At 35.1% G+C, this 23,672-nt stretch overlaps 1 protein-coding gene across 6 annotated transcripts in view; it reads right to left on the reverse strand.

Annotated features, from left to right (window-relative positions):
• RAP1GDS1 (Rap1 GTPase-GDP dissociation stimulator 1) overlaps nucleotides 1-23,672 on the reverse strand; it is a 174,060-nt gene that overhangs the window by 30,675 nt on the left and 119,713 nt on the right. For all 6 annotated transcript variants that reach the window (XM_010590453.3, XM_010590455.3, XM_010590454.3 and 3 more), the window contains 5 exons: nucleotides 21,198-21,323; nucleotides 4,224-4,367; nucleotides 3,468-3,599; nucleotides 1,985-2,119; nucleotides 936-1,061 (listed from right to left, as the gene is read on the reverse strand). In XM_010590453.3, the coding sequence (XP_010588755.2) occupies nucleotides 936-1,061; nucleotides 1,985-2,119; nucleotides 3,468-3,599; nucleotides 4,224-4,367; nucleotides 21,198-21,323 (663 nt within the window). The remainder of the gene's footprint in view (nucleotides 1-935; nucleotides 1,062-1,984; nucleotides 2,120-3,467; nucleotides 3,600-4,223; nucleotides 4,368-21,197; nucleotides 21,324-23,672) is intronic.

The raw sequence follows: 23,672 nt of genomic DNA on the forward strand, positions 1-23,672 counted from the left end.
AAGTAAGGCTAACTAATAACCATATGCACCTGTTCACTTTCCTACAAATTCGACTTAAAGACTTAAAGACACAGGAACTGATCTTGTTCATTACCTGGGGACTACCCGTACTCCATATCTGATGGACTATTTGGCTTTTTCTATAAAGTTGTGAACTTTCATGCAAAATATAAGAACAACTGTATGCTCTCTTGGTTAAACCTGACAGTCTATTAGTACTATGGCAGCCTGTAGCTAAAAGCTGTAAGAAGGACTCTAAGCAATCAATACAAAGAGGAGTTTAGAATTTAGAAAGAAATGCAATTTATTCCAAGGGTTGGTTTTTAATGCTATCTCTAGAAATAAAAAAATGCTTTTCCTGTTTGCAAAATTAATTACAAAAAATTTTTCACTGTCACAACATTGAGGCATGATGATTTTAAAGACAAGGTAAAGATAGGCATGGAATACCAAAAAACAAATGAACGATCCTTCAGGAACTGCTAATTAAAAGCCACAACTGAATCAGTTGCTGTCAAGTCGATTTTGACTCATGGAGACCCCATGTGTTTCAGAGAGAACTGTGCTCCATAGGATTTTCAATGGCTGTGATCTTTTGGAAATAGATCACCAGGCCTTTCTTCCAAGGCATCTCTTGGTGATTCGAACTGCCAACCTTTTGGTTAGTAGCACAGTGCTTAATCATTTGCAATACCCAGCCAGGTACCATAAACCAACCTAAAAATAAGATTGAGGTACGGTACAATTTCCATGTAAACCGAATTACAACAGGCAAGGGAACTAATAAAGGGGATTCCAAAACCAATCTCTTTTTCTCCTTTATTTGGTATTTATCTTCATGATTATATAATTCTGAAAGCTATAAACAAGCCTTTTCTCCGAGTAGACACATTAAGACTATCAAAAATGCAACTTCAGAAAGCTTTTTCTCTTACCTTGTGCATCTATTAACATTCTTAATGTTCCCAGAAGTTTGAACTGAACTGGAGGCATTTCAGATTTTAGGAATTTCAAAACTGCCTCTGTGACCCCAGCTGATAACATCTTTCCTTTATTTACAACTAGAGAGAGAGAAAGAAAAACTATGGTTAAAATGGTATTAGCACTCCTGATGATAAACACTCAATTAAAGATACATTTATTGGATGTCTACTGGTAAGGCCCTATGCTATACGTATCTGTTTAGGAAAGTCACTTTTCTGTGACTTTTATGTATTTTTTTATAAATATCTCGTATGTCCATAGGAGTATAACATACAAAACCATATTTGCTAGCTTTTTAACATGAATTATCAAGACATTTACTTGAATAATCTATAAAGGATATCTGAAAATGTATTCTAATTCAGCAAACACAATTTTTTCAGCTTTCCTGTCATTGACCTGTGTTAATGTAGATATTAACAAATAATATTAATCTCCTGTATGAACCAAACTGAATTCATATGGATTGGATCTTAATATAGTTATACTTATTTACCTAATCAGAAATTTATATTTAGGAAGTAGAATAAAAAAATAGTTTTAACTATCTTCTGTATTATTTCCCATGATCATGTGATTGCATGGCTCAAAAGCCTTTAATCCAAAAAGACACATCAATTTTAAAAAGCTGTATGTCTGCTTGTAGTAAAAAAGCTTAAAAAATCATTCTTTAGGGGATAAGGCTAACTGATGCTACTATATCTCAACTGAAGATGCTTAAAAAAGTTTAACTCAAAATGATGAAAATCCAAGAGTTCACAAAAGGTAATACAATATCTGAATGATCGGAACAAAGACTAAGATTATGCTCATACAGTCTCAGAAAAGTTACTTAATACACACTCTCCAGTTGTTCATAACAAAAATGTGAACAATTGGAAGACTTTTTTTTGTTCTTTTCTTGGTTATAACAGGTCAACTAATATTTACATACAGTAAATATCTTCCCAAAACAATAGATTTTATTGCCTACATAGCTGCCTCCTACTTTCAGCCTCACCTGGAATGGCCAGGTTTCTGAGGGCACTCAGTGCTGCATGCTGTACGGTTACATTTCCATCTTCTACATGTCTGTTCAGGAGATCCATCAGGTTTTCTACAATCCCATTGTCTACCATATGGATACAATTTCCATCTGAACAAAACAAAAGCACTTTTTTATACTCCTCTAAAAATATCTACAAATATTTTATAGTATTGGCTCCTGCCCATTACCTACATTAGAGAAAATGAAGCTACAGAAAGAGTGAATTCTACCGCTTTGTCTCATCCAATTTATAGATTTTTCTGTTTACTGAGAAAGAAGTCTAATCATAGACATTATTAAAACACATAAATTTAAAAAATGAGGAATCCCTAGCTTAGAACTTGATGAGCCAGAGGATGAATAACTAGAAACCACAATGCTTAAAACGTCCATCAATAGTTTCCACCTATAAGGGAAGTCTGCTTGCGTTCTGCAAATGTTAACACTACAGTAACGGTGCTCTGTATTTTGTTATCATGGTTAATACTTGTTTTTCAATGAAATAATTTATTAAATATTTACAAAGCAGTGAGAATAGTATAATGAATTGTTATGTACTCCTTATCTACTTACAATGATCATCCATATCCCCAGCCTTAACTCCATTATTTTTAACTAACATATGAAATCAAGATGGTCCCCAAAAAGGAAGGAGTAAAAATGGAATAAGTAATACACTATAACATGCTATATACCAATTGTTTGTATTGGAATAAGGTGAAATTAAAAAAAAAAACAAAACCCATATTTCCTAGACATAGTATTATCATGAGTTTTCTCACTGAACAGTAGGAATGCCAGATTTCAGAAACAAACATAAAAGGTCTGGTGCCTCTGAAATTAGTATTAAGCTCAACCAGAGGATTAACCACACTTAAGTTTTCTAGGCATAAAAGTATGAATTGAGGTACAACAACCCTAGGATGAATACTCAGATTACTAAACCCAAAATCAAAGCACGAGGCAAAAGAGCATGCCCTCTCAGATCAGATGTCTATAGGAAGGAGACTCAAGTTTACTAAGCTTGGGAGCGCAAAGTACTCAAAAGAAGCACTTCATGAACTTTTTCTGTAATATATTTAAACTACTAAAAAAAAAAAACCCACCAAACCCGAAGCCATCGAGTCAATTCCAACTCTAGGGACCTTATAGGACAGAGTAAAACTGCCCCATAGGATTTTCCAAGGAGTGGTTGGTGGATTCGAACCACAGACTTTTTGGTTAGCAGCCGAGCTCTACTCCACCAAGGCTCCATTTAAACTACTAAAAAAAAACTAGAGATAAGTTAAACAGCATAAAATATGTAATTATTTCAGAGCTCTGAAAAACTAAGAACACACATACATACTACAAATACTTCTGAACTGTTCCAGTTTTAGTACACGTGATGTCAAAGCAAAAAACAACCAAACGATATAGCATATTTGATATTACAAGGATGAACTAATACAGTTACCATTTCGGGCAAAATTTGCGATCGCCAATGCTCCAGCAAGCTGAAGCTGGTGGTTGCTGGATGGAATCCAAGAAAGCACCTTTTGAAACACATTGCCTTTTCCTCCTTCAAATAATTTCTGCATGGATTCATCTGGAGGTAAATGAAACAAATAGTTAAAGAAGAGAAAAATAATTAGGAGTAACAAATATCCCTTTCTAAATGAATATCCAACTGGGAAACTATATATCTCCTCATGTACTACAAATTCATAAGGAGAAAAATAATGGTTCTTTTTATAATCAACTTCAGTAAAGACCAGACAATAGAATTTAGAATTTTTCTAGTCCAAGTCACACTGGATGCTGACAAGCAGCTATCTAGCTGTTACCTGAATAGAAAATCAGCTTTCGCTCTTGCACACTGCTATCCCCCTCAACCTCTGCGTGCTAATCAGCAGAAAGTTTTCCTTCTATAACGCAAAATTTGTGCCTTGCTGTAATTTCCATTTGTCCTAGGTTGGCCCTTTGGTGCCACAGCTGTCTCTTCCATATGACAGTTCTTCACAGATTGGAAGATAGTCAAGACTCCTCTTTTTCAGGTTCATTATCTCTACTTTTCTTCGTATGAAATGTTCAAGGTTTCAAAATCACCCAACTGACAAGATTAAATAATAGGAAAACGGGAAAATGCCTAGCACGGTGCCTACGGAAAAGACTTAATATATTTTTAAAAATCTGATTAGCATGTTCTTAGCTAGCATAGAAGACAACTCACCTCCAAGAAGTAGTAAAACCATTAGATCTGAAGCTGTTTTGAGCTCAGCAATATCATCTTCTTTGTCACTATCCACCTTCTGTTGAACAATCTCTAGTAGACATTCTACCAGGCCTGCTTCAACCAGCTGTAGCTTAATAGCATCTAAAGAACAATGTCAAAAAAATAACCAAAATTTGAGATGAAACAGGAACTCTGACATAAGCAATCCATTATAAAGACGGAACCAAGGAAAAGGCATGAGTTACATAACATTCTTGAAAGATTTAGTTTCAAAAGGAAGTATCTGACAGTACGGCTTAAATACACAAAAGCTTTATTTCAGTTTTCTATTTGAAATTATGCCACCATTCACAATGTCTCACAGCACATAAATGAACCGATTCTCAGCTCAGAAGGCAGGTCATCTCACTCCACTATTATTCCAGATACTACTTTCATTTTAAAATACTGTAAAATATTTCACAGTAATTTAAAATAAAACACACAATACCTGTTATAGAAATTAAAAGATATCCACTAATGGGGCTGGACAATTTGTATCTGCTACAAAGTTACTGAAAAGTAAAAACAAAAACAAAAACACCCACTACAGTCGAGTCGATTCCGACTCATAGTGACCCTGCAGGACAGAGCAGAGCTGGTGGATCTGAACTGCTGCCGACCTTTCAGTTAGCAGTCAAGCACTTTCACCACTGTGTCACCAAGGCTCCTCATCGAAAAACAGAGCGTTATCCATAAATTTCAGTCTATACCATACGTGTATCTGGATTCATGTATGTATGCACAGTATTCTTCCATGGCAGTTGATAAATCTGTAACTTTATAGAACTTGAAAAGTCATGTTTTTAAAAAGAGCTTCAGGTTTTTATTAATTTAAAGCTCTCTTGAGTGATGGGTACATGATGGTTTATTATACTACACTCCTCTACTTTTGCATAGTAAAACTGAAAGGAAAAAACCTTTGAAGCTTTCTGATAGCTAACAAAATAAGGAATTTTAGAAACAATTTACATACGAATTATATTTTAAAAAATTATCTCCACAGCAAACTCCTCTTGCACATCAAATCAATTTATTATGCCAATGCCATTAATATCGTGACTAGTCCTAATTGCAGTACTGATTCCACTAGCCTTTTTTGTTATGGTAAATACATACATACATACATATATATATATACATATACATATATAAGTATATATAACAAGTCATTTGCCATTTCAACATTTTTAAAATGTACAGTTCAGAGACATTACATTTATCATATTGTACAACCATCACTGCCATCCATTTCCAAATTTTCCCATAACCCTATAGAGAAGCTCAGTGTCCCCTAAGCAATGGCTCTTCTTCCCTTCTCCCTCTCACCTGTGGTAACTGCTAATAAACTTTGGTCTTTACACATCTGCCTACTGTGGTTGTTGTTAGCTGTCTTTGAGTCATCTCTGTCTCATGGTGATCCCATGAACGAAACATTGCCCAGTCCTGTACCATCTTCCCAATTGTTGGTATGTTCAATTCCATTGTTGTGGCCACTGTGTATTTTGAGTGCCTTCCAACCTAGGGGGTTCGTCTTCCAGCACTATATTTTTTTGTGATCCATAAGGTTTTCACTGGCTAATTTTCAGAAGTAGATAGCCAGGACTTTCTTCCTAGTCTGTCTTACTCTGGAAGCTCTGCTGAAACCTGTCCATTATGGGGGTCACACTCTGCTAGTATTTGAAATACTGAGGGCATAGCTCTGAGCATCATAGCAATATGCAAGCTACCACAGTGCAACAAACTGACAGATGATGGTTGCCTATTCCAGTTATTTCAATATTTCATTTAAGTGGGGTATTTTTATTTGTGCTTTTGAGGCTAATTTCACTAAGCTTAATCTTTTTAAGATTCATCCATGTACCAGGATGTATCATGACTTCGTTTCCCTTTATGCCAGTGTAATTTTCCAGTGTCCGCAACACATTTTGTTTATCCATTCATCTGTTGATAGACATGTAGGCTGTTCCCATCTTTTAGCTATTGTGAATAGTGCTGCAATGAACATTGATTGTACATGGATCTATTTGTGTTCCTGTTATAAATTATTTTAGGTATATACCTAGCAGTAGAATTACTGGGTCATATGGTAATTCTATGTTTACCTTTTTGAAAAACAGCCAAACTGTTTTCTACGGTGGTGATACCATTTTGCAGTACTGCCAGCAATGCATGAGGGTTAAAATTTTTCCACATCCTCACCAACACCTGTTTTCTATTTTTTTATCATAGCCATGTTAGAGTGGGGATCAAGTGGCTTTTTCACTGTAGTTTTGATTTGGATTTCCCTAATGACTGTTGGGAGCTGGTAGTGCGGTAGTTAAGAACTTGGCTGCTAATCAAAAGTTGGCAGTTTGAATCCACCAGTTGCTCCTTGGAAACTCCATGGGGCAGTTCTCTCTGTCCTATAGGGTCTCACTGAGTTGGAATGGACTCAACAGCAACGGGTTTGGGTTTTTTTTTTTTTTTTTTTTTGGTAATGACTAATGATGTTGAGTATCTTTTAATGTGCTTATTGGCAATTTGCGGTTTTTAATAAAATGTCTATTCAAGTTCTTTGCCCATTTTGTTTATGACTGGTTGTCTTTATGCTGTTAAGTCTAGGGGTTCTTTAAATATTTTGGATGCTTAACCTTTATCTGATATATACCAAAACCCATTGCCGTTGAGTCGATTCCGACTCACAACGACCCTGCAGGACATAGCAGAACTGCCCCATAGGGTCTTCAAGGCTGTAAATCTTTACAGAAGCAGATGCCAAATCTTCTCCCGTGGAGCAGGTAGTAAATTCTAACCGCCAATCTTTCAGTTAGCAGCTGAGCGCTTAACCACTGTGACTCCAGGGCTCCTTTATCAGATATATAGTACCCCCCCAGCACCAATTTTTCCCCAATCTGTAGACTGTCTCTTCATTCTCTTGATAAAGTCCTTTGATGAACAAAAGTTTTTAATTTTAAATTAAGTCCTATTTATCTACCTTGTCTTTTGTTGATCATGCTTTTGGTGTCAGCTCTAAGAATCCATTTTTAAATACTAAGTCCCAAAGTACTACCCCTATGATTTCTTCTAAGAGTTTTATGGTTCTAGTTCTTATATTTAGGTCCTTGACTCATTTCGAGTTGATTTACATGCATGGTGTGACACCTGGGTCCAGCTTTGTTTTTTGGTATGTGGAAATACAGTTGTCCCAGCACCACTTATTAAAGAGACTAAAAAAGAACACAGTAGTTAAAGTGATTGTTAAATGAAAGCTCAGCAGCTTTACTTCCAGATTCTCTCAATTCTATTCCATTTGTCCATATGTCTATCATCATACCAGTACCAGACTGTGTTGATTACTGTAGGTGTATAGTATGTTTTGAGATCAGGAATTGCGAGTTTTCCTACTTTGCTCTTCTTTTTCAAGATTGCTTTGGCTATTCAGGGCCCCTTACAGTTTCATATAAATTTGAGGGTTGGTTTTCCATTTCTGCAAAAGCCAGAACTTTTGATGGGGATTGGAATGAATCTAGAGAATGCACTGGGTAGCACTAACATCTTAACACATGGTTTTCCAATCCATGAACCCAGAATGTGCTTCTATTTATTTAGGTCTTCTTTAATTTCCTTCAGTAATGATTTAAAGTTCCCGGTGTACAAGTCTTTCGCTCCTTTGGGTAAATTTATTCATAAGTATTTTATTCTTTCAGATGCTATTGTAAATGGTACTGTTTCTGTAATTTCCTTTTCAGAATGCTCACTGCTGATATACAGAAACCCAAGTGATTTTTATGTGTTAACCCTGTATCATGCCACTTCGACAAATTACTATATTTTTACGCAAATAATGCTAGCCTTCTACTTCTGTCTGCCAACTGTGCCCTCCACCTGCATCGAAAGCATGCTGTGCTAATTTTTTTTCTTACAGCAACATGTAAAAAAAAAAAAGTATTGGCAGAGTGGCACTTACAAAAATATCTTGTGGGGGCAGGGCATGGTTGACAAACATACAAGGTGTACATTATTTGCATAAAAAGATGGTAGCTTAGTAGCTTTCTTATGGATTCTTTAGGGCTTTCAATACATAGAATCGTAACATCAGCAAAAAAGTCATAGGTTTACTTCTTCTCAATTTGGGTACTTTTTATCTCTTTTTCTTGTTCTGTTAGGGATTCCAGTACAATACTAAATAGCAGCGCTTAGAGGAGGTGCTTAGAGGAGGCATCGTTGTCTTGTTCCTGAACTTAAGGGGAAAGCTCTCAGTCTTTCCCCATTGACAGTGATGTTAGCCATGGGTTTTTCAAAATGTCCGTTATCATATTAGGAATGCCCCTTCTATTCCTATCTTGTTGAGCATTATCATCAAAGGATGATGGATTTTGTCACATCTTATCTGCTTCAACTGAGGTTCTTTTCCTTCGCTCTTTAATGTGGTGTGTTACAAGGACAAATTTTTCTAATGTTGAGCCACCCTTGCAATCCTGGGATAAATCCCACTTGATCGTGGTATATAGTTCTCTTAGTATGCTTTTGGATTCAAGTTGCTAGTATTTTGTTGAGTATTCTGTCATCTATATTCATAAGGGACAATGGTCTCTAGTTTTCTTGTGGTATCTCTGGCTTTCGTATCACGGTAATGCTGTTGTTGTTGTTAGGCACCATGGAATCTATTTTTGATTCACAGTGTTCCCACGTGACAAGAGTAGAACTGTTCCATAAGGCTTCCTAGCCTGTCATCTTTACAGAAGCAGATCAACAGGTCTTTCTCCCACCGAGCTGCTGGGTGAGTTTGAACCGACAACCTTTTGGTTAGCAGTTGAACGCTTAACCATTGCACTACAAGGGCTCCTTGAGTAATGACAACCTCATAAAATCAGTTAGAAGGTATTCCTCCATTTAAGAAGAATTGGGGACACTTCTATAAATGTTTGGTAGAATTCCCCAGTGAAACCATCTGGCTGAGGCTATTCTTTTTTGGGAGATGTGCGATTACTGTTTCAAACTCTTCACTTGTTATGGGTGTATTAAGATCTGCTATTCCGTCTTGAGTCAGTGTAGGCAGGTTATGTTTCCTGGAATTTTTCCATTTCACCTAAGTTATCTAATTTGTAGGTGCACAACTGTTCACAATAACCTTTATGATCACTTTTATTTCTGTAGAGTCAATCATAATGTCCCCACTATCACTTCTGATTTTAGGTATTTGTGTCTTCTCTTTTTGTCAGTCTAGCTAGAAGTTTGTCAATTTTTTTGAACTTTTAAAAAAAACCCAACTTCTGATTTCACTGATTTTCCATCCTCTATTTCATCTATCTCTGTCCTTCTTCTGGTATAGCTTTAGGGTTGGTTTGCTCTTCTTTTTCTAGTTACTCAAAGTTGCAGAGTTAAGTTATTGATTTTATATCTTTATTCTTTTTTAATGTGTTTATTGCTATAGAGTTCCTTCTGAGCACTGCCTTCACTGTATCCCACAAGTTTTGGTATGTTGTGCTTTCATTTTTATTTGCCTCTAAGCATTTTCCAATTTTTCTCATTTCTTCCTTGCTGCTTGTTTAAAAGTGTGGTGTTTAATTTCTCACATATTTGTATCTTTTCCAGCTTTTCTTCTGTTATTAATTTCCAATAAGAGAAACTGTTGGAGAATATACTTTATATGATTCCAATCTTTTTAAATTTATTGAGGCTTGCTCTGTGACATAACACATTGTCTACCCTGGAGAATGATCCATGTACACTGGAGAAGAATGTATAATTGTGCTATTGTTAGGTGGGATGTTCTATATATGTCCGTTAGGTATAGTTGGTTTAGTGCTGTTCAGTTCTTCTATTACCTTATTTTCTTTTGAGATGTTCTGTCCATTAAAGTGGTACAATGATATCTCCAACTATTATTTCCCTCCTCAATTCTGTCAGTGTTTGCTTTATGTATTTTGGGCCTCTAATATTTTTAATGTTAGGTAGGAGCGCTAGTGGCACAGTGGTTAAAAACTTGGCTGCTAACCAAAAGGTCAGCAGTTCGAATCCACCAGCCGCTCCTTAGAAATCCTATGGGGCAGTTTTACTTTTTATATAGGGTCATTATGAATGAACTGGAATCAACTCGGTGGCAATGTGTTTGGTTTGCTTTGAATGTTAGGTACATATATAATTGTTATACCTTCTTGAACTGACCATTTTATCATATTATATTGTCCTTCTTTGTCTCTTATAACAGATTTTTTCCTAATGTCTATTCTGTCTGATGCTAAATCGGCCATGGCAGATCTCTTCTGGTTACTATTTGAACGGAATATTTTTTCCATCCTTTAATTTTAAAATAATTTATGTCCTGTGCCTAGGAAGTGCCTCTTGTAGACAGAACGTATTAGATTTTGTTTTCTTTTATCCATTCTGCCACTCTCTGACTTTTGATTAGAACACTTACTCCATTTTTATTCACAGTAATTACTGCTAAGAAAGGACTTCTGGCATTCTGTTATTCTGGGTGTGTGTTTTATACCTTCTTTGTCCCTCATTTCCTAAAATACTCCCAACTTTTGTTAAATTTTTTCCTCCTTCCCTTTTGTGTGTATTTAAAAAAAAAATTCTTTGTGATTGCCCTGATGGTTGTTATTTAACGTCTTACATTTATAACGGCCTGCTTTAAACTGATAACAAACTTCAGTAACATACAAAAACTTTAACACCATTCCCTTTCCCACTAATGTTGTTTTATCACCTATTACATCTTTATACATCATGTGCCCTATAACATTAGTTTATACTTATTTTTTAAGGATGTGTTATCATAAAGCATGAAGGAAATAACAATTAAAATTGTCAGGAAAAAAATATTTTAAAACGTGACCTTATGCTTTCCCATCCAATTACCTTTAATGGAGACGTCTCTTTCTATGTGCAGTTTTGGGTTACTTTCTAGTGTCCTTTCTTTCCTACCTGAAGGACTCCCTTTAGGATACGAACTCTCAGCTTCTATTTATATGAGATTGTCTTAATTTCATCCTAATTCTTCTTTTTTCATCCTAATTCTTCTTTTTTCATCCTAATTCTTAAAGGACAGTTTCACCAGATATGGTATTCTTGGTTGATATACATGTATATATATATATATACACACACACACAGACATATATTTTATATATATATATATACTTTTTTTTCCCCTTTTCTTTCAACACTTTAAATATGTCATTCCATTGCCTTCTGGCTTCCAAGGTTGCTGAGGAGAAATTATCACTTAATCCTATTGGGGATCCTTTGTATGTATCTGTTCCTCTTTTGCTGCTTTTAGGATTCTCTCTTTATCTTTAGTTTTGAGAGCCTGATTATAATGTATTTCGCTGTGGATCTCTTTGGGTTTATCCTACTTGGAGTTTGTTGAGCTTCTTGTGTTTGTAGACTCATGGCATTTGTCTGATTTGGAAAGTTTTCTGCTATTATTTATTCAAATATTCTTTCTGTCCCTTTTTCTCTACTGTCTCCTTCTGGGGTTCTCATGATGAGTCTATCTGCTCCCTTGATGATGGCTCACATCATCAAGCTAAACTCAGAAGCCTTGAGCCTTCTCTTGTTGCTCCTCAGTCTCCATATTTCAATTACCTTGTTCTCTAGATCATTGATCTTTGTTCTGCCAGTTCAAATCTATTTTGAAATCCTTCCAATGAGGTTTCTTTTTTTAATTTCAGTTATTCTATCTTTTAATTCCAGTATTTCTATTTGGTTTAAGTGTCTCTTTTTTTAATACTCTCATTTTGTCCATCCATCATTTTTCTAATTTAATTCTTTGTATATATTTTCCTTTCAAATTTTGATCTTGTTTAATGTTGTATTATATTCTTCAATTTATTCATTGTTTAGGTTCCCAAAGATATAATTTCTCTCCTTCTGTCTTGTTCACTTGAATGGCCCATCATTTCCATTTGAGTGTGTGTGTGTGTGTGTGTGCCTTGTGACTTTTTGTTGAATCCGGGACATTGAAGTTTTATAAGGTGTTAGCTTTCTCAATTCTCCACCTGTATGGTGCTTTTGACAGCACAAATTTTTGCAAGAAACTTTTAGAAGGGCACTATTTTCGGACTTTGATTACTGCTCCTTCTCCCTCCCTATGTATCTCCAGCTCAGACCAGACCAAAGTTTCAATTTTTCAGAAGCTCCCAGGCAGATCTGAAAACACACTAATCAATCCACCCTTTTGCGGGGGTATCCTTTAGTCTTTTGGTTATTGTCTCTCACCTGCTGTGAGGGTTCCTTTAGCAGCTCCCAGAAAGGCTAAAAAGCACACACTGAATAGATCACCCTCAGTATATGTGTATGCCCCTTGGTCCTTTGTCACTGCTCCCTTCCTTACGATGTGAGGGCTGCAAGTTTGGCCAGACTGCAGTTTCAGTCTCCCAGGTCACCTTCAGACTGGTCAGAATATACTTTGAGAACAGTCTGCTAGCAAGATCTGTTTTATTTATTTCAGAGCCAGCGATCAGGATTCTTCCCCATCCATAGGGGAGCCGCTGGCTGATTAGCGCTGCAGCTGCTTCTGTCTGTCTGCCATGCTGGGAGCAGGAGGGGTGGGGTCACCATGAACAGTCCACCAGGGAGGTCTGTGCTTTTAGTTTTGGAGCCAAAGGTCAGAGCCCCTATGAGTACACAGGAGAGTCCTGTTTTGGCTGGTGGTATGGTGGGGCAACAACTGTAGGTTTGTTGGTGCCATCTGCCACCCTGGGAGTAGGGGGGGGACACTCTGAACAGTTCACTGAAAAGATCTGTGATATTCATTTCAGAGCTAGAGATTGGGGAATCTTCCCACTGCACAGGAGATCATGCGTTGGCTGGTGGTGCAGAATGGCTGCAGGGCACTGAAGCCGTCCATCTACTACTCCAGGAGCGGGATGAGGGCGGGCAGTGGGAGAAGCACTTTTTCTACCATATGATTTATCCTTGTCTTTTTCAGTTTACAATTCCTTGTTGCTGTTCTTTGTCCACCATTTCAGAGTTCTCACAGGGCTGAATATGGGGGTGCTAGTTGCTTCTACTGGTGTTCATGGGAAGGGTTGGGCTATTAGATCTGTTCACACCACCATCTTCCTTGACTGAAGTTTTCATATTCACATCCATATCTGTCTCCTCCATTAGGGTAGCTATTGTATCTTATTTATCTTTGTATTTTAACCTAAACTGGCCTACATACATGCTCTGTATGTATTTGATACTACTTAGTATAAAGGCTGATTACAAACTGCGTTTAGAAATACATATGCTACATGGGGATTTTTTAATTTAGATTTTATTTTTTGGCTGGATTTTATTTTAATCCTTGGTATCCCCAAGCTGCATATGCACACATGGACAGCAACGGCAGTTTTAACTTGCCTTTTGGAATAAACACTTAGACTTTTTAAAATTTAGACTGTTTAAGGCAATTCTGGGTGTAAAAACTTAGCTTTTTTCTACCACCAGGACCACTGATCTTTTTTTAATAGTATCTTAGGATACACAGAATATTCAACCTGGAATTTTTTTTTAAAGGTACATTTGCACTGTGCTGTGCTGAAAGTAGGGCGTTTCCTTGGTTACAGAATGCTAGGGCTAGAAATGCATGGCGACTGGTATTGAAAACCATGATGCAAAAGCCTTCAAATTAAAAATCTCGAACTATACAAATCCCAACTTAAAATGTTGGAACCACTCTCCTTTGCATATCATGAAAACCAAGAATGATACGCTAAGGATTAGTCCAGAAGCAAGTTTTCAAAGGTATCATTCAATCACTGCACAATTATAAAACAGATAAAGATTAAGGTGGTGTGGAAGAAAATAGAAATAAGTTAAAAAAAATTCTTATCTGAAATATTCAAGGAAAGTTACAGGTAATTTTCTGGCAAAAAAAAAAAAAAAAATGACTGAAAATCATGATAGAAGTTTTATTTGGCCAAACTACCAAATGAGACAAAAACCAAATATCTCCCTAATGAACAAGACCTAAAGTATTTACAAAATTTAAAATGTGTCAAGACTGAAGTTTGCAGATCTCCTCAGTTTGTCTGTAATTCCATATATATGTGGGAGGATTAAAACGCCATAAATTAGTAGGAATAGCAAGGCATTCTGCCAAAGCAAACAGCCCAGGACACAATTACCAACACCATTCTGCCCAGAGACGTCTACTTCAATTACTGTTTGTATATATGTGTGTGTACACATACACACACATAAACATTTAAATATGTATAAATGGAGAAAAAACCCACAAATGCATAAACGTGCATAAAACATACATATTAAGTTTGGTCAGTTACTAAAAAACAAATGAGCATGTAACTACCACTTAAATATAAAAATTTTGTTGCCAACAACCTAGGATATCCCCCTGTGCATTCACCGTTCCAATTTTAAATCCTTTACTTCCTCCCTCTCAAATAATTACACCGATCTTTATGGCACTCTTTTCCCTACTTTTCTTTATTGTTTTGCCAGTAAATATTCATTCCTAAAAACTATAGATTAGCTTTACTTTCTTTTGGAACATTATAAAAATGGAACCATGCGAAGTGTATTATTCAGGGTTAGGTTTTTACCTTTCAACATTGTAAGATTCATCCATACTGTTGGTTATAGCTGTCTTCATTACTTTTCATAGTTGTATATTTTCCATTACGTGAACACACCCAATTTACTTATTCTGTTGATGGACATGGGTGTTCGGTTATTATAAAACAATGCTGCTATGAACATTCCTATAATGGTTTCTGGCGTACATGTACACACTTTTTCTGGGTATATTCCTAGGAATGGAATTAATGGATCATAGGGAATGCACATCTTCAACTTCAGTAGATACTAGCTGTTTTCCAAATTACATCAATTTACACTCCTACCAGCGGTTAATGAGCATTCCCATCACTCCACACTCTCATCAACGCTTACTATTACCAGACTTTCCAGTGGGTATATGGTGATATTTTTCTTTTTGGCTTTCTATTTACAGAATATTTTGCATTCCCTGATTCTAAATGAGACTGACCATATTTTCATTTACTTACCAGCCATTGGGATTTTATCTTTTGTTTAGCGCATCCTCAAAACTCTTGTACATTTCCCACTGGGTTTTCTCTGCTTTTCTTAATGATTTGTGAGAGTTTTATATATATTGTACACATGAGCCCTGTCAGTTATATATGTTGCAAATATCGTCTCTCACCCACTGTCTTATTTTTCACTCTTTCTTCATGGCGTCTTTTGAGCAAGAAAAGTTTTTACTTTTAAAGTAACCAAAATTTATCAATCTTTTCCTTTATGGTTTCGGCTTTTGTGACCTACAAAAAATTTCTGTATGCCAAAGCCATAAAGAAATTCTATCTTACCTTTTAAGACAGCTTTCTGGTTTTAACTCTAGTATTTAGGTCAACAGTCTATCTGAAATTAATTTTTGTATGTAGTATGATGTGGGAGAGGGGTGTTTCCAATTGTATTTTTCTTATTCCCAGCTTTAATTTTTCAAAGAACTGTTCTTTTCCCATTGCTTTGCAGTAACATCTTTCTTTAAAATATAAATTAAGCATCTATTAACACATTCATTTGTTTCTGGGCTATCTATTTGTTCTATTGGTCCTCCTGTCCATCCTTTTAGCAATATCACACTCTCTTAATTACTACAGTTTCAACACAATTAAGCTTTATTATTGTTACCCAGTAAAACCAGTTCTGCCATCGTTTTCCTCTCACAGTATCTTGACTATTCATGGCCTTTTGGATTCTGGTTAGAATTGCACTGAGTCTACAGATCAATAGGGGGGACTTAGCATCATTATAAAATTGAGATATCCAATCTATAAAAAATGATATTGCTTTCCATTTATTTAGATCTTTTTTTCTTTCAGTGATATTCTGCAGTTCTCTGCATAGCGATATTGCACCTCTTTTATTAGTTCATTCTCAAGTATTTAATTTTTTATACAATAGTAAACAGTATTGTCAAGGATTGAACTGTGTCCCCCAAAAGTATGTGTCAACTTGGCTAAGCCATGATTCCCAGTATTGCGTGGTTGCCCTCCATTTTATCATCTGATGTAATTTTCCTATGTGTTGTAAATCCTTATCTCTGCCTGTGGTTAATGAGGCAAGATTAGGTTATGTTGAAGAGGATTAGGGTGGGATGCAACACCCTTATCCAGGTTACAGCCCTGATCTGATGTAAGGAGAGTTTCCCTGGGTGTGGCCTGTATCACCTTTTATCTTACAAGAGACAAAAGGAGAGAGAGAGGGACCTCACTACCACCAACAAAGAAGAGCCAGGAGCAGAGCATAACCTTTGGACCCAGGGTTCCTCAGCTGAGAACGTCCTAGACTCTGGAGGAAGACAGATGCCAAGCCACACGAAGATTACCCAGGAGTAGAAGCCCAAAGAGACAAGGACCTTCCTCTTGAGCCGAAAAAGACAGAAAGCCTTCCCCTAGAGCTAGCACCGTGTGAGAAATAAACTGTGAGAAAATAAACTAAACTGTGAGAAAATAAATTAGTTTGCTAAAACTATGCACTTGTAGTATTTCTGTTACAGCAGCAGTAGATAAGAACATTAAAAAAAATTTATTTCCTAACAATTTTTTTTTTTTGCTAGTAATAAAAATATAATGGGAGGGGGGCTAGCAATCTAAATTCTGACTAATTCCAAAAATTGAAATATAGATTGTTTTGGATCTTTGACAGAATCATATCAATATTTTATTTCTTTCTTATTCTACTACACTGAATAGTTCCTACAATATAATATTGAATAGAAGTGGTGATGATCTTGCTGTTAATCCCAATCTCAAAGCAAATGCCTCTGTTTTACCACTGAGTACTATGTTTTCTGTAGGCTTCTGTTATATACCCTTTTCAGAAGAAAGAACCTCCGTCCTAGTGCTGGCTGTGCTAAGTGTTTTTTTAAATCATTAATGTATGTTTAATCTTATCAAATACATCCATGAGTCTGAGATGATCATATGATTTTTCCCCTTTGATATTTCAGTGTTATGAATTATACTGACTACATTTTGGATGTTAAACTACTTTGCATTTCCATAATAAATCCAACTTGGTTATGATGATAAATTTTTAAATATAGTTCTGGATTCGGTTTGCTAAAATATTTTGGGAAATTTTGGAACTATGTGCATGGGGAGACTGCTCTTTAATTTTCATCCTTGCATTACTTTTGCTGGGATTTGGTATAAAGGTTATGTTAGTCTCATTAAAATAAATTACGAAGTATATCTGCTTTTACTATTCTCTAGAAAAATTTAAGATTGGTATAATTCTTACTTTATAAGTTAAGTAAAACTTACTGGTGAAACTACCTGGGCTTGGAGTTTCCTTTCTGGGAATGTTTTTAATTATAGATATAATTTCTTTAATAAGGTTACTCAACTTTTCTGTTTCTTCTTGTGTCAATTTTAAGTTATATTTTTCTAACTATCCATATCATTCATATTTTAAAATTAGCATCAAATTGTTCACATTATCCTCTTAATGTCTATAAGATCTGTTATGTCTCCTTTTGCATTTCTTTTTTGTACTAGTTATTTAAGCCATCATCTCTCTCTTTTTTCTGATTAATCTTACTAGTGGTTTACCAATTTTGTTAACCTCTTCAGACTTAATATTGGCTATTATATGCTTGCATTGTATGTTTTCTATTTTATCTATTTCAGCTTTTTATTTCCTTCTTCCTACTTTTTTTTTGTACTTTCTTTGGGTTTAATTTGTTATCTTCCCCCCAACTTCCTGAGATAAATGCGGAATTCATTGATTTTAGCTTTTTTCCTTTTATAATATATGCATTTAAAGCAAAGAAAGTATGGATTTATCTGCATCACATAATATTTGATATATAATATTTCATTATGAGGAAATTTTCTAATTTCCATTATGATTTCTTCTTTGATCTATGAGGTACTAGAATTGTATTTCTTAGTGTCTAAACATTCAGGGATTTCCTAATTATCTTATTACTGTTGATTACTAGATAATTCACTTAGGTCAGAGACTGTACTCTGTATGATTACAATTCTTTCAAATTTGTTGAAACTTTTTTTTATACCAGGTATATATTGTCAATATTTTTAAATGTTCCACGTGTACTTGAAAAGAAAGTGCTCTGAAGTTGGGTGCAATGTTCTAAAACACGTCCATTAGATCAATTTTCTTAATCATGTTGTTCTAACTTTCTACATGCTTGTTTTTCCCTCAGCTTGTTCTATAAATTACTGAAAGAGGTATATTAAAATCTCCCACAATGTTTGTGGGTTTGTCTATTTTTCCTCATAGTTCTGATTTTTTTTTTTCCCATATGTTTTGGGCTAATGTATAATTATTGTATCTTCCTTGGGAATTGAACTTTATATCATTACAAAGTCATATTTTTATCTCTAGCAAGTCTTTTTACCTTAAAGTCTATTTTATCTAATATTAATCTAACTATTCCAGACTTCTTTAGATTTGAATGGTATATTTTCCCATTCATTCATATTTCCTGATATTTAAGAAGTATCTCTTTTAAAAAGTATAGGTGGTTTTTTAAAATCCAGTCAATTGATTTTTTAACATTTAGGCCATTTACAACTAATGTAATTACTGAAATACTACGTTTTAAATCTACTGTATTTTTAATGCTGTAGAGAGAGCATTGTTCCCTCTGTTCCATGTTCTTTTTTCTCTCCTCTCTTGTATTCTTTTGGATTGATAAACTATTAAAAAAAAATTTCCCCCATTAACACTTCTATTAGTTAGTAGTTATTATGTTTTGATTATTTCAGTAGACACTCCAGAAGTTGAAATCACTGAATAATAAAAATCTAATACCACCTTCTTCCACACAATACAAGAGTCCTGGAACCCTTTAACGCCAAACCTCCCCCATGATTTATGTTCACTTTGTGGTGTATTTTTAGTTAGATACATTTTAAATCTCAAAATAAATCATTTTTATAATTATATATAGTCCATGTTCATGAGCTTGACTGACATATTTACTAGGATTTTTTTCTCTTTGTATTCTTCCTTGCATCTGTAACTTCCCATCTGGAATAATCATCCTTCTACCTAAGAAACACCCTTTATCATTTCTTTTAGTGAGGGTATACTGGTGGTGAACTTTACCTGCTTTTATCTGAAAATGCCTTCATCTTAAAGGATATTTGCATTAGCCTTAGAATTCTAGATTGGCACTTATTTTCTTTCAGTCTACAAAAGACATTGTTCCACTGTCATCTGACTTCCACTGTTGCTGTTAAAAAGTTAGCTGTCAATTTAATTGTTGATCCTTTGAAGGCTATTTTTTCTGGCTACTTTTACGTTTCTGTCATTGGTTCTCTACAATTTCAATACGATGCATCTAGATGTGGATTTATTTTTTGTTTATCATGGTTTGGATTCACTGGGCTTCTTAAATTTTTTATATTTTCCATTAATTTCTGGTAAGTTGTCTCTCATCATTTCTTCAAATATTACCTTAAACCTTTCTTCTGTCTCCTTCCTTCTGGAGCTCCAAAAAAAAAAAAAAAAAAATGTATATGAGAGCTTCTTCTTTTTCCCACTGTATCATTTATCCTTTTATATGTACACTGGTTCTTTATTTTCTCTTTATGCTTCGTTCTGAATTTTCTTATGAACTACAGCTGGTCCTCAGGTTACGAACACCTGGCCTATGTACAACCTGTAGCTGCAAACCAATCCCCGTAAAGCTCATTATATTAAAAATTCAAGGTACATACAATGGTTCATGATAACAAATGAGAGCTACTTTGCAACATGCATCAAAATGTTATAACTGTATTATGTCAAAGATGTTTTAGTATATCTGAAAGTGTTTCTTTAATGCTTTTTATGCATAGAAAGGTACACTATATAGTATAAATTAAGACAAACATTTGACTAACTAATGTTAGATATGAACCGTATCTAACTGTTCTGACTTACAAATTTGACTTAAAGACAGACTTAGGAATGGAACTCGTTCATAATCCAGGGACTTTCTGTATCTTACAGTTCCCTGGGCCTCTAATTCAACAACATGTAATCTGCTGTTAAACCTATCCATTAGATTCTTAATTTTCATTGTGTTCTTCAGTTCAGGAATTTTCATTTCTTTTTCAAATCTGCTATGTCAATTCACATGGCTTCTAGTTTCCTTCTAAAAATTTCAAGCTTATTTTTAACTCTTTGAACATAATAGCCATACCTGTTTTGAGTCGATGTCTAATGATTCCAGTATCTAGAGATTTGTTGCTGTTGACTATTTGTGGTGCTTCTTGCTTACAATGTCTGGTCCTCTTTGGTTATGTGTAAGATACTATATCTGAAAAATTATTTATTAAAATAACTTGAGGCCTAAACTGATGTTATCTTTCTCCAAAGAGGATTTTTGTTTACTTTTATTATGTTCCTAAGAGTAGTATCAATCTGAGATCATCTTAATCCATGCTCATAGTCTGAGATTAGATGGGTCACTTATATGACTCAAAGTTAGGCTGTAGTTAAAGGGATAGCTTGGTTACTCTGGTTCACTCTTACTCCTATGGTACATCCCTTAAGATTTTTAGCCCAAAGAAGGGAATGGTTTCACCAGTGTCCTCACTCTTTGCAGGCCCAGAACTTGAATTTTTATCCCTGCAAGGGTACAAAAATGCAGCTCAGGGTCTCAGCTGCCTTTTTCTGCATGGCACAGGAATGTGAAAGTTACAGAACTATCTTGACTTACATTTTAAAGTCAAAAGATTTTGGAAGGTAGCTTTGGCCAATGTAGATACAGTTATGGAGCGGATAATGTAGTTGAAGCTAAGAGATACCCAAAATAAAATTCATCACATTATTAATAAAACAAAGAAGGTTTTGAGTAAAACAGCTGGTCATTAGGTAATATTAGAAAAGCAAGTGAAAATGCTAACATGATAAAATTATGAAGATATTCATTTATTTTCTCACCATTTTCTGCCAATGGAGCAAGAACTTCAAAAATCATTTCCCTTTTATCATGTTCTATTTGTTTCTTGAAGAGTTTTACCAGCTCTTCAGCAATGTTTGTACTGGCAAACTGTTCTTTACTTGACTCTGCAAAATAAAAGACAAAACTTAAGCAAACAATATTAAACCCAGAAATTGTTTCCTATTACTTTCAGTGTTTGGTCATTTTGTACCATTACTTATAAACACTCTTCAAATATAGGAACAAGTGAATCCATAATTTAATGCCCTTCAAAAGGAAAAATGTCTAAGGCTTTAGAGAACATGTTCTCACCCTATTATACTCAAGGGTATGAAAAAAAGTTCACTTGTATAACATATAGGTAACCATAGCAACAATAAAAGCACTAAATTAAAAATTCATACTTTCAAAGCTTTTAGTAAAAGAAAAAAATTAGTTATAACAGATGGCATTTTACATGACTGAACTAAATGTGACCTATCTTATCTTTAGTATTAATAAATGGTATGCTTTTGCACTGTTCCTGGCACCCCTACTAATAAAGGCCAATTCTTCACATGTATTTGAGGTCTCATTCGTTTTTGCTCCTTACTCTAAGAGCCTCACCATGATCATTTAAATATATTTTAGTATTTCTCACATTAAACAAACAATATCAAAACAAACACACTCCCTCTACTCCACTCCTTTCTTCAACTACCAATCTATGTTCACTTTCACAAATTCTTGACAAAATTGTCTTCATATATTGTCTACTTTCTTAACTCACACACATCCCTATGCCCATTTCAAATTCGTTTCGGCCCATCTCTAAACTAATCCTCAGTTTCTTTGCCACCAGACCACTATAAATTCTATTTCCTTGGGACTTGGTCCTTTGGCTTCTTATCTTCTCAGTACTTACTCTCACCCTAGGCAATCTCTCTTTCATATCATCAAAAAGCATCTATATATTGATACATAATTATATCCCTGGACTCCAGGCTACTTATTTAATTCTTGTTTGACATTTCCACTTGGCTAACTCTCTAGAATTCCAAACACAGTATACCCAAAATGAACTTTTCATCTTTCCCTGTTATCTGTTCCTCCTCCAGACTTCCTTAACTCAGTAAATGGCCACATCAGCTATCTGTCTGCACAGGCAGAAATCTGGGAATCATGCTCACCTCTTCTGTCTCAACTTCCACATCCAATGAATCATCGAGGTCTATCAATCAACTCCCAAAAAACATCTGGAACCCATTCCACTCTCTCCAATTCTCAGAATTTCTTTGGCCACATCAGGTATCCTACTAATTTTTCTAAGATAAGTTTCTCTTAGAGAATTCTGACCTAATCTAATCTAGACTGGCTGCTCCCTCTTTTGGGGGCACTGTTGACATCCTGGAATCTCCCGTTATCATTGTCTTGGTGGATCCTTTTACCATTTTCCTATGTTAGATACGTTATTATCTATGTCATTTCTCCTCCATATATGTTTTGTTTTGGTGGAGACAACCTCCAGGACCTTCCTGAGAAAAGGTGGATAGAGAAGGTATTTTGAAATTTTGACCGAAAACGCTCTTTCTCACCTAGAATCTATGTCTCTAATTTAAATTAGTCCTTTACTTCAACACATTACTTTCTTATATTACCAATTAATATAATTACATGCTTAATACAATTGCAAATTCAGTTAATAAATATCCATGTCACCCACTAAAACATAAGCTTCTTGAGGGCAGGGGCAGTGTATACTACTTTAACCACCAAAAACACAGAACACAGTATAGTGCCTGGTACACAGCAAGTGTTCAAAATAAATCTATCTATTGAATGAACAAGTAAATGAATACTAGAATTAGATTCTGCTCTCTAGTCTTCTGTGAATCTCGGTGTTAATTATCAGATAAGAAACATTGTAAACCCCACTTTAAAACAGGAAGGACAAAAACAAATGTTAATATGGCATAATACAGTTTTGATTCACTCTATGGTTATACTACTGTTGGTGCATGCATCAGTAGTTCTATACCCAAATGATGAAAATCCCCTTCAATACTTTAGCATGATTCCTTAGTGCCACAAAAAAAGAGATGGGGTGAGGTGTCTTTTCCCATAAGCTACCTAAACCTTTGGAGATCATATCCTGCAATTGTTAATACACCCTACCCTAAAAGGAGGTTAATTTGAACCAAATAGGGATGATTTAATTCCTGTACATTTTGAGCTGTTCCTGTTTCAGACAATTCTTCAAATGAAATGAATTTCAGAAGCATAAAATCACAAGTGAAAGACATCACCACTTATCTAGTTATATGCTCTTACTCTTTAAAATAATAGTGTTAACACTTTTATCAATCCATATCCTATTCCTCCAAACATTTATTAAACTGAAACAAGATCACTGCTACTGTGTAACTCAGGCCCTTGTTGCCAGCACAAGAAACGATGCACCATGAGTAATACAGGAATTAAAGAACAAAATAATC

Source organism: Loxodonta africana, chromosome 5, assembly GCF_030014295.1.
Source record: "Loxodonta africana isolate mLoxAfr1 chromosome 5, mLoxAfr1.hap2, whole genome shotgun sequence".
In the NCBI taxonomy this organism is placed as follows: Eukaryota; Metazoa; Chordata; class Mammalia; order Proboscidea; family Elephantidae; genus Loxodonta; species Loxodonta africana.